Source organism: Melanotaenia boesemani, chromosome 8 (genome assembly GCF_017639745.1).
Source record: "Melanotaenia boesemani isolate fMelBoe1 chromosome 8, fMelBoe1.pri, whole genome shotgun sequence".
NCBI lineage: Eukaryota > Metazoa > Chordata > Actinopteri > Atheriniformes > Melanotaeniidae > Melanotaenia > Melanotaenia boesemani.
The window spans coordinates 37,341,658-37,357,445 of NC_055689.1; the positions used below are offsets into that span (position 1 = coordinate 37,341,658).

Genomic DNA, 15,788 nt, shown 5'->3' on the forward strand with positions numbered 1-15,788 from the left:
TGCGGTGATTGCCCTTGTCTGGGTGGCTGGGGCCCTACACTGCAGCCTTATGGCTGTGGTGTGGCTCCGGTCTGCTCTGATCAGGGTGGTTGTCGTGATGGCGGCCTCTGTAGGACATGGGTGGACTGGCTCCTAGTGTGGATGGATCCCCATGATATTGTTTCCTCACAGCAGCATCAAGCCAGATGGTTATCACTTTTAGTGTTTAATACTACTTTAGTACAGAGAAAGAAATCAAGGAGTCGTGTGCTGAATGGGGGGGGGGGGGGGGGGGGGGGGGGGGGTGAATCTGCTTTGTGTGTATATTTGCATGTTCCTGTGTGCAACTGTAACTTTCTTTTTTCTTTTTCCCCTGTTATGTAGTTTAATTTTGTTTTAATATGCATAAATTGATTTTTCATGTAAAGCACTTTGTGTTGCCCTAGCATGAAAAGTGCTTTATAAATAAAGTTTGATTGATTGAATCTACATCAGGAATGATGTAGGAAACAATCTGTGGCATCATCCTCACACTCACCAGCTGTAAGAGCTGCACCCGCCCTCTGAAATGTGTGTGTCACGTAACATAACGTTAATCAATCATCTCCCTTCCCCCCACTGATCAGGTCTAACACAACAGCTGACCAACCAAGCTGCAGGTCAGTTTCAGAGCCGGTTACCATTGGCAACACGTCACAACGAAATAGTCCACTCAGTCGCTTCTTCTGAATAACCTAGGATTTTACCGATAAAAACAACATTAACATAATAATAACTGATTTAATATTTATTTCTTTCGTAAGTGACCATGGTATAAGCGGGATAATGCCTGATGAGGTGGCCATTATCATATATTAATGGATGACACAGAGGCGCAAACCGTCAACCGCTTCATGTCGGACAGTTCACGCCTCTGCGTCACCCATTAATTTATGATAATGGACACTTCATCGGGCATTACCCCTTACGTATCTGTGTGTGAAGGAGATAATGACAATAATAAATGTCATCAAAAAAATTCATTTTATTTGATTTTCATTGATTTTTGATTTGGTTTGAAGAGTCAGCCATTATGTTTAGCAGCTGGTGCAGCATCTCTCCTAGTCAGCTCCAGACTTATCCCCAGCACAGAACCAGAACCAGAGTAATCCCCAGCACAGAACCAGAACCAGAGTAACCCCCGGCACAGAACCAGAACCAGAGTAATCCCCGGCACAGAACCAGAACCAGAGTAACCCACGGCACAGAACCAGAACCAGAGTAATCCCCAGCACAGAACCAGAACCAGAGTAATCCCCAGCACAGAACCAGAACCAGAGTAATCCCCGGCACAGAACCAGAACCAGAGTAATCCCCAGCACAGAACCAGAGTAATCCCTGGCATAGAACCAGAACCAGAGTAATCCCCGGCATAGAACCAAAACCAGAGTAATCCCCAGCACAGAACCAGAACCAGAGTAATCCCTGGCATAGAACCAAAACCAGAGTAATCCCCGGCATAGAACCAAAACCAGAGTAATCCCCAGCATAGAACCAGAGTAATCCCCAGCACAGAACCAAAACCGGAGTAATCCCCAGCACAGAACCAGAACCAAAGTAATCCCCAGCACAGAACCAGAACCAGAGTAATCCCCGGCATAGAACCAAAACCAGAGTAATCCCCGGCATAGAACCAAAACCAGAGTAATCCCCAGCACAGAACCAGAACCAAAGTAATCCCCAGCACAGAACCAGAACCAGAGTAAACCCCGGCATAGAACCAAAACCAGAGTAATCCCCGGCATAGAACCAAAACCAGAGTAATCCCCAGCACAGAACCAGAACCAGAGTAATCCCCAGCACAGAACCAAAACCAGAGTAATCCCCAGCACAGAACCAGAACCAGAGTAATCCCCAGTACGGAACTATCTTCTGGATCAGGTTGTCTAGTCTCTGGATCTGGTGCTGCTGCACCAGCAGATGCTGCAAAGCTGCCTGAACTTTTTACCACCTGACGTGTACATTCCTACACCTGGTCCAGGAAGTGATCGGCTCTGAGGATGTTTCCTTGCTCAGGGACACGAGCAGACCCAGCTTGGCATCGGTAAGCATCATTCCAGCTTATTGCCACGGGGTTTTTTTGAGTGTTCCTTAAAATAAGGCTTCATCGAATTGGCCTCTCTTTACCTGCAGAGCAGCAGAATTCAAGGATTCAAGGATTCAAGGAACTTTATTGTCATACCAGCTCACATTTACATGTTTATGGTACGAAATTAGAACTGAGGTCCCGGTTTGAGCCATAAGAAGGAGGGCAATAAGTGAAATAAAATAAGACATGAAGAGAAAAAAAAAAAAAAAAAAAATAGAAATATAGGCTAAATATAAATAGAATATAAGCTAAATACAATAGAATATAAACAGCACAATTTTAAATAAAATAAAAATAAAAATAACAGTAAACACTAAAGAGCCCAGTTTGCATGTGCAGCCTAGATAAATATGTGCAAGTATGTATGTGCATGAGGTAGTGGTAGTCCAAAGTATAACATTTCTGATATTAATATTAGTGATATTGCACTTATATGGACAGCAGATAAACATGTAAACATGTGGACAGGAACTCCCCTGGGGGGGGTAAAGTGTTTGCAGTGCAGGTCTGTTTGTCGGAGTGGGGGGGTGGATTCAGTTTAGGATGGGGATGGGGGCAGGGCAGCAGGGTTTGGGCTGGTGTTCAGAGGTGGGGAAGTAGGGTGGGAAGGGTGGGGTAGGGTGGGGAGGAGTCTACAAGGCATGGCAAGAGTTCAGCAGTCTGACAGCTTCGGGGAAGAAGCTGTTCCTGAACCTGGTGGTCTGCTCCTTATGCATCTCAGCCGCCTGCCTGAGGGGAGGGGTTGGAAAAGTCCATGTGCTGGATGGGTGGAGTCCTTCATGATGCGGAGGGCCCTCCCCCTGCATCGTGCTGTGTAGAGGTCTGAGGTGGTGGGAAGGCTGCTCCCCATAATCCTCTGTGCAGCCTTTACCACCCTCTGCAGAGCCCTCCTCTCAGCGGCGGTGCAGTTGCCGTGCCACACAGTGATGCAGGTGCAGAGGACGCTCTCCACCGCGCAGCCGGTAGAAGCTCCTCAGGACAGCGCTCCCTAGTCCGGCTCGCCGCAGCTTCCTAAGGAAGTAGAGGCGCTGGTGTGCTTTCCTGACCAGCTGGGAAGTGTTGGTGTTCCAGGTGAGGTCCTTGGTTATGTGCACACCCAGGTACCTGTAGCTGGAGACCACCTCCACAGCTACTCCTCCGATGTGCAGGGGAGGAGTAGGGCGCTTATCCTTCCTGAAGTCCACCACCATCTCCTTGGTCTTCTTCACATTGATGCAGAGGTTGTTTTCTCTGCACCACTGCACCAGGTGTTCCACCTCCTCTCTGTATTCCGACTCATCGTTGTTGTTGATGCGTCCCACAACCGCTGTATCATCTGCAAACTTCACTATATGACAGCTGGGATGTCTCGCCGAGCAGTCATATGTCAGCAGAGTGAACAGGAGGGGGCTCAGCACACAGCCCTGAGGAGAGCCGGTGCTGAGGGTGATGGAGGAGGAGGTGGAGTTATGGATCCTGACAGTCTGAGGTCTGTTGGTCAGAAAGTCCAGGACCCAGTTCCCCAGTGTGTTACTCAGACCAAGGGTGGAGAGCTTCTGGACCAGTGTCTGTGGGATGATGGTGTTGAAGGCAGAGGAGAAGTCCCGGAAGAGCAGGCGGGCGTATGAGTTTCTGCTCTCCAGGTGGGTGAGGGTTGTGTGGACCACTGATGAGATGGCGTCATCAGTGGAGCGGTTCTTTCTGTATGCATACTGATGTGGGTCCACTGTGACGTTGATGGAGTCTTTGATGTGGGCCATAACCAGCCTCTCAAAGCACTTAATGACTACCGGGGTCAGGGCTATGGGTCGGTAGTCATTCAGGCCTGTCACTGTGGGACACTTTGGGACGGGGACAATGGTTGCAGTCTTTAGACAGGTGGGAACGGATGCCAGTGATAGTGAGGTGTTGAAGATGTCCGTCAGCACCTCAGCCAGCTGGTGTGCGCAGTCTTTCAGTACACGCCCTGGGATGTTGTCTGGGCCAGCAGCTTTGCGGGGGTTAATTCCTTTAAGGGTCTTTCTCACATCAGCAGTGGACACACAGAGGGGCGTGTCACCAGGTGGTGGTGTTAGTCTATTGCAGGGAGGGGGGGAGTCAGGGTCCTCAAAGCGAGCGTAAAACCTGTTTAGTTCGTCTGGCAGGGAGGGGTCCTTTGGACATTGTGCATCCTTGGTGTCGTAGTCTGTGATGCACTTTATGCCCATCCACATGCTCCGGGGGTCGTTGGAGGTGAGGTGACCCTGAATCTTCTGAGCGTATGCGGCTTTGGCCCTCTTGACACCCACCGTCAGATCTTTTCTCGCCGTTCTCAGTGCTGATGCCTCACCTGCCCTGAACGCAGCATCCCTGGTTTTCAGCAGAGCTCTCACCTCAGCATTCAACCAGGGTTTCTGGTTTGGATAGCAGGTAACTGTCCTGGTGGTGGTGACATCATCAGTACACTTGGAGATGAAGCCGAGGACAGAGGAGGTGTAGTCCTCCAGGTCCACCTCTCCCTCACACATAGCTGCCTCTCTGAAGACCTGCCAGTCTGTGCACTGGAAGCAGTCCTGGAGCACAGAGGCTGCATCACTGGGCCACACAGTGACAGTCTTCTTTGTTGGCCTGATCCGTCTCAGCAGGGGGCGGTAAGCTGGCGCCAGCAGGATGGAGATGTGGTCAGAGAGGCCAAGATGGGGCCGAGGAAGAGCTCTGTATGCACCACGTATGTTTGTGTACACACAGTCCAGAGTGTTGTCCCCTCGTGTGGGAATGGTGACGTGCTGGTAAAACCTGGGCAGAGTGTCCGTCAGTTTCACGTGGTTAAAGTCTCCCGCAACCACGTAAAGTGCCTCCGGGTGCGCAGTCTGCAGCGAGCTGATGGTGTCATGGAGCTCCTGTAGCGCTTCGTTAGCATTAGCACCCGGTGAGATGTAAACAATGGTGACGAACACCGCGGTGAACTCTCGAGGCAGATAGTGCGGCCGACATTTCACCGACAGAATGAGAAAGAAGCTGCGACGCCATCCTCTTTCAGAGGTTTCAGCTCACAAATTTTTCTTGAAAGATTATATAAGGTAGGTTAGAATTATATAAGATAAAATAAAAGTTTTAGAGAGAATATATGTATAAACGTTGTTGTTACATTTTTCAATGTATGTTATAATTTACTGGTATTTTAGTGTGTGACAAAATGTGTTTATATTGTACATATGTGTGAATATATTGTTACAGATGTATTGAATTATTTTAAATATCTCTGTATATGTCTTATATTGATTATATTTATAGAATCAGTTATTTAGTTTTTAATTAAGTAAAACTGACTATTACTGGCTCTCTATATGTCTGTGTGTTTTATGATAGCCTTACTGGACAGACATAAAAGATTTTATTACTTTCTACTGTAACTAGTAATCCTGTGTCAGAGCAACATGTCTGACTTTAGCAACAAAGAAAAACTGTTGGAAAATAGATTGAGAATGAGTTCTGGTCATTTTTATTCCTGTTAAAGAGTTGAGTGAACAGAGCTAACAACCAGTCCAAGATGGCGGCCACATGGCTCTTCAGCTCCTACATGCGGCCGCATGCGGCGTCTTCTCTTTGGCTAAAACCAACTATTAATAAATGTAAGTTAAGCAAGCAAATTGTGTTGGATTATAGTCTGAAGAAAAATCGGTTCTGCACAAGACAATTGGCATCTGTACTGTCGACGTAGTTAGGTAGCTGTTAGCGAGCTGTTACTTTGCCAAATCAGAGAGTCAAAACAGAGACGCTATCTGACCAATGAGAGAGCTGCTTACATTCCAGGAGCTGCTGTGATTGGTTTAACTTGGTTTTCTGCTCAAAGCCCCAAAGTGTCAGACAACAGATAAATGGAGGGTACACCATAAAGGAAATCGATTTAAAAATGCAGAGTGTAAAAGGGAATTACCTTTTTAAATTTATCAAGTGGAAAGGGATTTATAAGCAAGTTTAGGAATTGTCTTATGTATGGTCAAGAATGAAAAAGATCATCGGCTTCAAGTTAAAGGAGGCCAGACGTCCTCTGCCTCCACCTCTAGCCCGTCTGTCTCCTGAGACGTCCTCTGCCTCCACCTCTAGCCCGTCTGTCTCCTGAGACGTCCTCTGCCTCCACCTCTAGCCCGTCTGTCTCCTGAGACGTCCTCTGCCTCCACCTCTAGCCCGTCTGTCTCCTGAGACGTCCTCTGCCTCCACCTCTAGCCTGTCTGTCTCCTGAGACGTCCTCTGCCTCCACCTCTAGCCCGTCTGTCTCCTGAGACGTCCTCTGCCTCCACCTCTAGCCTGTTTGTCTCCTGTAGTCAGGTGAAGAAGCAACTGGAGAAACTGAACCGGATCAAGGCTGCAGATGGATTCAGGGTTCTCAGAACCTGCTCAGATCAGCTATGGTGGATTCTTTAGCACCTTTTCAGCACCAGCCTGAGTCAGAAAAGAGTTCCTGTGCTGTGAAAAACGTCCTGTCTTGTTCCAGGACCTAAAACATCCCAACCATCTGAACCAGATGACACAGACCAGTTGCCCTAACATCTCGCATCATAAAAGTCCTGCAGAGTCGGTTATTGGCTCACTTAAACGAGTCATCACCTTCAGGGTCCATTACAGTTTGCTTATTGTAATGGTCTTAAGTTAAAGACGTTTTCATTGAAGGGGAGGGTTCTCCATGTGGTTCCACCATCAAGGAAGCAGCTGATAAATGCTGTCAGAAGAGTGCTGCTCTGGTTTCTTTGTTCCTGTTCTAGCAAGCAGAGCAGGAACCTGGAAGCAGGGTTTATGTGTGTCATTGGAGCAGAACTCACATCAACAGCTCTGCAGGTTTCCTCCAGGTGACCAATGATCGCCTGGATCCTCTCGTTGTTCCCAACCAGCATGGCGACACAGTCCGTCAGCTCCGCCTGCACACACACACATGCACACACACAAAAACCACTAGATTTTGTTAGACAGTACATATACATATATACATATATAATATATATATACATATAATGTATATATATATACATATATATATATGTATGTATATGTGTGTATGTATATATATATATGTGTGTGTGTGTGTGTATAAGATGAAAGTTTAACTGGATTCTTGTGACTTTGTCTCAGGAGCTTCTCGGACCTTCTGCTTGTTGAAGATGTCGTTGAGCGGCGCCACCTCGCAGTCCTTGTGGGCTCCAAACACCTTGCATAGCGAGCAGGTGGGGGTGCTGCAGGTCATGCAGTAGATGTTGATCTTCTCCTCCTCGTGGTCATCACACATCGGCTGCTCCAGCTTCACCTCAGGGACTGGCTTGCTGATGGACAAACACACAGAAAGATGGCTGATCTGCTGGGATCCATCTGCACACAGAAGCAGTGATGGAAGTTCTTCTGGAACAAGGCCGACTTCCTGCTGGGACTCTAAGGCCCATTTATACTCGATGCAGCAGATGGATGGACAGTTTCCTCTGTCTCCTGTGTTGGTTACGCTCGTAATTTGGTCTGTTTTCAGGGAGCTTAGCTATCCATCACTCGACACAGAAGACCGGAAACAGGGGGAGCAGTGCTGAGCAGAATAGCTGACATGCGACCAGCGAAAGAAACAAACTGGAGAAGAAGAAGAGGATGAAGAAGAAGAGGATCAGGAAGGTCCAAAAAAGCAAGGACAACTGTAGGATTTGTGCGAGCTTTTTAATAAAGACTCTATGTGAGTGTTTAGGGCGTGTTGGGCGGTTGGAAACATCATCATAGCAACGCATTACCGCTGCTAAATGGCATCTGATACTGACTCTGAACTCAGCACTGCCCCCTAGTGGAGGAACTGATTTAACAACCATGGCGACTTATGACAGCTTTTGAAACGGACGTCGCTGTTTAGTACGAACCTGTTGCCTGAAAACCAAGCAGGCCCAGCTCTGTTTCCTGGTTTAGGTAAACGGTTTTCAGTAAATCTCAATGTATAAAAATAGAAACTTCTATTAATTTCTGAATATAACTGAATTTACATTTTGGTCTCTTTAAGTGAATCTGCTCTTTGTTTCCCCTTCACATGATGCTGAAACCTGTTTATCAGCTGCAGACCTGAAATAATCCTGCTGCTGACCCACATTTAAAAATAGCACATAAGCAGCCGAAGGAGGCCGTGCAGCTGGTAACCACTGGTCACTAGTTTAACTAGCTCCTCCAGGATTTTACAACCTTTTGGGGTTTAATAAGTTTGACTTAGGATTTCTGATTTCACAGCAGGATTTATGACAAGTTACAAGAAACATGGTGAATTTAGTGGATTTTTTCTTGCAAAACCAGCTGAAATTTCTTTAAATATTTATTTTAATATTTGCTAAATCAGTTCAGCTAAACGCACCATTTACACCGAGGCTGCTCCCCACAGTCGATCCAGGTCCAAATCCCAGACCGCCACCACGTTTCTGTCACGTCAGAATTCAGCTAAAATCCAGGAACACCTTTTCAGGTGAACTGAACTTGACTTTCTCTAAACATCTGGATGCATGTGTCCAACTGTTGAATGTTTCAGTATTTTCGTGTTAACATGCTGTTCTCTGATCGATAATTAACCACAAACAAGGCAGAAGACGCATCTGAACCATGAATGGACCAGCAAATGTTCTGGTTCAGTGACCGCTTGTCTCTACACCATCCTCTTCATCATGTCGTCATCATCAGACCTAGACCCCACTGTACATGACTAGTTGTTTATGACTAGTCTAACCAGCACTGTTGCTAGGTTTAGCTTCTATGAATGGTTTGCGATGGAGGAATCACCAACACATGAATCTACTGAAATGTCTCCCATCAGCTTTTAATATTTTCTGTAAATTTCACCTGAAAGTTGAACATCCTGAACTTTCTGTGAGTTGTGTGTACATGAAGGCAGAGCTAATGAAGTTGTGATAAGTCGGTAAAGGTTATTTATTTCTGTGTTGTAACAAAGCTTCTTGGTAATAAATACAGGTTTGTAAAATCTGCCTATTTTCTGTTTAAATGGAGCCTCGTTTGGGGGGAAAGCATGTTTGGGATGAGCAGCAGAGCTGATCATGAAGGTTGTAAACATGAAAACTTCTCTGCCAATCATGGTTCATCATCTCAGAGGCTGTCTGAAGGTGTTTTTCTGTAGAAAATTTTGCATTAAGCCCAGTTTTTACGTGTCTCAGTTTTCCTGGCCAGCGCCGTCTTCAGGCAGAAAATCCCCAGATTGTTGAGCAGGACTGCAGTCAGATGTGTGGAGGGAGTAGAGGGCGGGCTCAGCATCCCTGAGGAGAGCCGGTGGAGGATGGGTGGGAGCCAAGTTTCACTCGCTGAGGCAGATTGATCAGAAAGTCCTTTATCTAGGCGCAGGCGGATGGTGGAAGCTCTAAGTAGGATGGTTTGGGGACCAGAATGTCTGGGATCATTGTGTTGAAGGCTGAGCTGAAGAGCATCCTGACGAAGCTCCTCTTGTGCTCCAGGTGGCTCAGTGCCGAGTGGAGAGTGATGGCGATGGCGTCCTCAGTTGTTTGCCTGCTATGTAAACTGGTGTAGGTCCAGGGTTGGAGGGAGGCAGGCCTTAATGTGCTGTAGGACAAGTCTTTCAAAACACTCAGTAATGACCGGGGTGCCACTGGGCGGTAGCCACTGAGGCTGGCTGTAGATGCATTTTTAGGAACAGGGATGAGTGTGGCAGGTTTCAGGCAGGACGGGATGATGGCTTTTACCAACGGTGAAGACCTGGGAGAGCTGATGGGCACATGCCTTCAGCACTCTTCCAGGTCCTCCATTTGGACCTGTAGCCTTCTGGGGTTCACTGACCAGAGCACACGTCTTACGTCCTGGACCTGTAGGGTGAGTGGGGGGTACTGGAGGCTGGTGGGGGTTGGATCGGTGTGGCTGAGTGCTGTAGCTGAGACTCAAAGTGGGCAAAGAAACTGTTCAGCTCCTCTGCAAGCGCCTCCTTGGACTCCCCAGATGACATGTATTTTGTGATGTTCTGTATACCCTGCCAGACCTGGCGGGGTTCCTGCTGGTGAGATGGTCTTCTATCCTCCTTTTATAATCTGCTTCTGCAGCCCTGATGCCTCGCTTCAGGTTGGCCCGAGCAGCGCTGTACAGAGCTCTTTGCCTGATTTGAAGGTTGAGACGCGGGCCCAAAGGACCATGTGGACCTGGCTTGTCATCCAAGGTTTCTGATTTGGGAGTACCCGGATGCACTTATCTACAGTGACGTTGCCAATGCAGGACTTGATGTAGGCCAGTACAGTCTCTGTGAATGTTACCAGGTCCTCATGATGGAAGGCATCCCACTGGGTGTGCTCAAAGCAGTCCTGAAGTTGAGGGAGGGCATCCTCAGGCCAGGTGGTGATTGTCGACTGAGGGGGGTGAGAAGTAGGGAGAGGATGGTCTAACGGGCCCAGGTGGAGGAGGGGTAAGGCTCTGTATGCATGCTTGATGCTGGAGTACATATGATCCAGAGTGTTGTCCCGTCTAGTTGGGCATGTAACATGTTGGTAAAATTTTAGAAGAACCGATTTCAAATTTGCTTCATTGAAGTTCGCTGCAATCATGTGGACCCCATCGGGGTGGGCCCGCGGTGTTTGTTGATGGCATTAAGCAGCAGCGTGCCGTGTTTACTTTTGCATCCGGTGGTATAAAGGAGGCAGTGATGATGACAACAGTTAGCTCTCCTGGTAGGTGAAAAGGTCTGCATCTTACGGACATGAACTCCAGGTCTGGGGAGCAGTGTCTGTCTATGATAGTGCTGTTGTTACACCGACATCCATGTACACAGATACAGAGCTCTACGCCTTTGTTTTTCCTGGAGTCACTATTCCTGTCCCAGCGGTGTAGCGTGCTGCCTGCTAGCTGCACTGCAGCATCTGGAATATGAGCATGTAGCCAGGTCTCTGTGATGATGAGAGCACAGCATTCGAGGCGATTCCCAGCCAGCTGTAGTTCTAAATCATCTGTTTTGTGTACAATGGACCTGGCGTGGGCGAGGTAGAGGCTCAGCAGCGGAGGTTTGAGTGGCTGCTTCCTTAGCCTAGCCAGTAGCCCAGCCCGTTGGCCCTGCTTTGTTTCGTCTCTCTCCGCCATCTTTGTTTCATCTCGCGCCGCCATCTTTGTTGCCTGCCAGACGTGACAACATTCCACAGAGATCCCGCTGGTCACGCTATCTCGTCCGGGATGTTAAAAGTGAGGTGAAAGTCACTGGAGAAGTCCAGTAAGCCCAAACTGTTGTAGTGATGTGTAGCGCATATGAGCACACGGATAACACACAAATTTAGCTTCAGTTCAATCACAGCTTGGATTGATCAGATTGTGTTTGTGTCTTTTTAGATGTTTTGTGAGGTCTTCCATCCCCATGTGTATTCAGGTGTGTGACTGTACCTGGTGCTCCCCTGTTTGTACATGTCAATGATGTTCTCTACCAGCAGGTTCCTCTGCAGTCCATAGACTCCATGTCGGTCCAGAACCACCTCATGTCGGCAGGACGGGCAGCGGAACCGTCCACCGGACGTCAATGTGGAGCCGCTTCGCGTGGACAGGTAGGGATTGGATGCCTGTAGGGGCGAAGCAACACAAAGGTGGTGGTTTACTCCAGGACTACAGTGTGTGCAGAATTATTAGCCAAATGAGTATTTTGATCACATCATCCTCTTTATGCATGTTGTTCTACTCCAACCGGTACAGGCTTGAAAGCCTACTACCAATTAAGCATATCAGGTGATGTGCATCTCTGTAATGAGAAGGGGTGTGGTCTAATGACATCAACACCCTATATCAGGTGTGCATAATTATTAGGCAACTTCCATTCCTTTGGCAAAATGGGTCAGAAGAGAGATTTGACGGACTCTGAAAAGTCAAAATAGTGAGATGTCTTGCAGAGGGATGCAGCACTCTTAAAATTGCCAAGCTTTTGAGGCGTGATCATCGAACAATCAAGCGTTTCATTCAAAATAGTCAACAGGGTCGCAAGAAGCGTGTTGAAAAAACAAGGCGCAAAATAACTGCCCATGAACTGAGGAAAATCAAGCGTGAAGCTGCCAAGATGCCATTGGCCACCAGTTTTTGCCATATTTCAGAGCTGCAACATCACTGGAGTGCCAAGAAGCACAAGGTGTGCAATACTCAGGGACATGGCCAAGGTAAGGAAGGCTGAAAAACGACCACCACTGAACAAGACACACAAGATAAAACGTCAAGACTGGGCCAAGAAATATCATAAGACTGATTTTTCTAAGGTTTTATGGACTGATGAAATGAGAGTGAGTCTTGATGGGCCAGATGGATGGGCCCGTGGCTGGATCAGTACAGGGCAGAGAGCTCCACTCCGACTCAGACGCCAGCAAGGTGGAGGTGGGATACTGGTATGGGCTGGTATCATCAAAGATGAGCTTGTGGGACCTTTTCGGGTTGAGGATGGAGTCAAGCACAACTCCCAGTCCTACTGCCAGTTTCTGGAAGACACCTTCTTCAAGCAGTGGTACAGGAAGAAGTCAGCATCGTTCAAGAAAAACATGATTTTCATGCAGGACAATGCTCCATCACACGCATCCAAGTACTCCACTGCGTGGCTGGCCAGAAAAGGTCTAAAAGAAGAAAAAATAATGACATGGCCTCCTTGTTCACCTGATCTTAACCCCATACAGAACCTGTGGTCCCTCATCAAATGTGAGATCTACAGGGAGGGAAAACAGTACACCTCTCTGAACAGGGTCTGGGAGGCTGTGGTTGCTGCTGCACGCAATGTTGATCGTGAACAGATCAAGACACTGACAGAATCTATGGATGGCAGGCTTTTGAGTGTCCTCGCAAAGAAAGGTGGTCATATTGGTCACTGATTTGTTTTTGTTTTGTTTTTGGATGCCAGAAATGTATATTTGTAAATTTTGAGTTGTTATATTGGTTTCCCTGGTGAAAATAAATAAGTGAAATGGGTATATATTTGGTTTTTGTTAAGTTGCCTAATAATTATGCACAGTAATAGTCACCTGCACACACAGATATCCTCCTAAGATACTAAAACTAAAAAAGCCCCACTCCAACTTCCAAAAATATTCAGCTTTGATATTTATGAGTCTTTTGTGTGCATTGCGAACATAGTTGTTGTTCTATAATAAAATGAATCCTCAAAAATACAACTTGCCTAATAATTCTGCACACCCTGTAGAGTTTCAGCTCGTGGGATGTTTTTGTCCTTTCAGGTAATTTTTCCCTCAATTTTTGGCCTCAATATTGTTGTTTTTTCTCCACATGGGATCTTTTAAGACCTTTAGATTTCCACTTTTAATCTTTCTCAAAGGTCATCAGGATAAATGTCCTCTGTGGTCATCAGAGGACACAAGGTCCTCTCCTGGAAAAAGATTTCTAGTTTTTATGCTCAAATATAATTTTCCTCTGTCAAAACTCTGTTTTCACACTAAAAGTCTCTTCTTGCTGTCAAAAATATCATCTTCCTTTCGAACCTCTGCTCTTTTTCTCAAGTTTAGGGTTGCAGGTTCAAATCCCCTGCTCTCCAGCTTGGTCTTGTTCCCTTTCAGACACATTCTCTGCTCTCACAACTTCTGCTCTGGGATATTTTTCCTCTCTTGCGTTGCTGAGTGAGCTGTCTGTCAAACGTCCTCCAGCCAATAGAATTCTAGATAAAGGCTGACCGAGGAAACAGTCCCGCCTTCAGGCCTCAAGGCACGGGGCGACCAGGGGGTGGTGAGTTTCACCACCCAGGTGAAACTGAACACAGGACGCGACAAACAGCAACGATGTCAGCATCGAGCATCGCGCTCTCAGATCGCTTTTCTCTGAGAAATGTGATTGGTTGTGATATTGGAGGGAATTTTGACATTTCCAGTCGGTGACAGACGAAGATGAAGGATGAAGAGTCAGAAGATTTTGCTGGAACTGACAGAAATCTGCTGCTGACTCTACTGAACCAAAGAGAACGACAAGCCTGTGTTCATCCCATGTTACAAACCAGGAACCAGCACGGTGAAGACCATCACCTGATGGACCTCAAGGTGGATCCTGATAAATCCAGGACTACGTTCGGACGAATTCCCTACATGAATGAACGCAGCAACTCACATGCAGGAATGTTGCCTGTCGCTTGGGGCAGCGATTTTCGCCTCATCATGCAAGTTCCATTGAAAATGATGGAGGAGAAGCGACGCCGCCTCCCGCGTTTCCGGCCCTCGAAGCACCACAGGGCAGACATCGTGGTAATGCATCTCAGTTACTCACCACTGTGAGAAGTAATCTGATTATTCTGCTACATGTTTATCAAACCTACAGGAATAATGAGCACCTCCGTGCGCATGCTAACTCAGCTTTATACTTGGCATACAGAATGCTTCTACAGTTTCAGTTAGTTTTTAAATCAGTACTTTTACTGTGAAAAAGCCAGTCACAGTTTTTTATTAAAACAAAAACGTGCATGTATAAAAAGAAAAGCTTAATACAAACATGATGCTTACGAGAAGATGCCGGGTCGGGTTATGTTGTTACTGATGATTCCAGTTAAGTACCGATTTACTGAGTTCACCTTGTCAAGTAAAACAAGCGCACCTTGAAGAAGGCGGGGACTATTTCCTCAGTCAGCTGTTATCTAGTTTTTCATTGGCTGGAGGACGTTTGACAGACAGCTCATTCAGCAACCCAAGACCGCGTAAAAATATCCAAAGCAGACATTATGGGAGCAGAGAAAGAGTCTGAGAGGGAACGAGACCGAGATTTGAACCAGCAACCCTAAACCTGAGACAGGAGCAGAGGTTTGGAAGAAGACGATGTGTCTGAGAGCAAGAAGAGACTTTTAGTGTAGAGAGGAGATTTGGGAGAGAGAAAAATGATAGTTGAGGGAAACAAGAAATCTTTCTCTCAAATCAAATAATTACGCTCTTCACTAAAGAGGAAAAACCTCCATGTTTTTCATTTTAAATCTTACAAAGCAAAAATGAACAAAGCAAAAAAAAGATTTTCACTATATTTTTCTATAAACTAAGACTGATCTGACAAAAAGAAAAGAAAATCCCTCCAACATGTTTGGTATGAAAAATAACTCATTTTATGCGTGTTTATTTAATAAAACACTGATGACATCATGTGATCACATTAGAGGTTAAATAATTAGAATGATTTCATATTCGGGAATTTTCATAATAACCGAAAGATTTGGGATAAAAAGATGGAAACATTAGACTGTATTGTTTTCTAGCAGTTTCGTGGTAAAAAGGACTGAAATGCTTCCATCAGGACACATCTGAAGTCAGGTGATCATGATGCAGGTAACACTTACGAAAAGCAGCTTCTGTGTCAGCTCTGGGATGTCAGACTTTCCCTGAACACACCGTGAGCAGGACTTGTGAGTCAGGTTGTGCTTTTGTCCTCACAGCTGTATGAAAACACAGGTGAGGCAGGCTCAGGTGTGTGTGTGTGCGTCACCTGGAACACATCGTTGGCACACTTGCGGCACAGGTTGTGTTGACACGGCAGGATGACCACCGGTTTGGTGAACATCTCCAGACAGATGGGACAGACGAGCTGCTTCTCCAAACTCTCCATGACGACGGGGACACCCTGTCAGCCAGCGAGGAAGAGGAAGGACGGAGGAGGAAGAGCAGGGACAGGCGAGGACGAGGAAGGTGTCCCGGAGAAGAAGTAAAGCAAAGTAAAGCAGCAGAGGAGCGTTCAGGTCTGAGTGCAGCTTGGTCTGTTTTTAGACGGGACGTCAGCCGTT

At 46.7% G+C, this 15,788-nt stretch overlaps 1 protein-coding gene across 1 annotated transcript in view; it reads right to left on the minus strand.

Moving 5' to 3' along the window:
* LOC121644134 (E3 ubiquitin-protein ligase TRIM63-like) overlaps positions 1–15,786 on the minus strand; it is a 34,485-nt gene extending 18,699 nt beyond the window's left edge. Inside the window, exons 1-4 of the mRNA XM_041991869.1 lie at positions 15,494–15,786; positions 11,447–11,619; positions 7,206–7,380; positions 6,886–6,981 (exon numbers count right to left, since the gene is read on the minus strand). Coding sequence (XP_041847803.1) covers positions 6,886–6,981; positions 7,206–7,380; positions 11,447–11,619; positions 15,494–15,613 — 564 coding nt within the window. The 5' untranslated portion in view covers positions 15,614–15,786. The remainder of the gene's footprint in view (positions 1–6,885; positions 6,982–7,205; positions 7,381–11,446; positions 11,620–15,493) is intronic.
* Between the last annotated feature and the right edge of the window lie 2 nt (positions 15,787–15,788).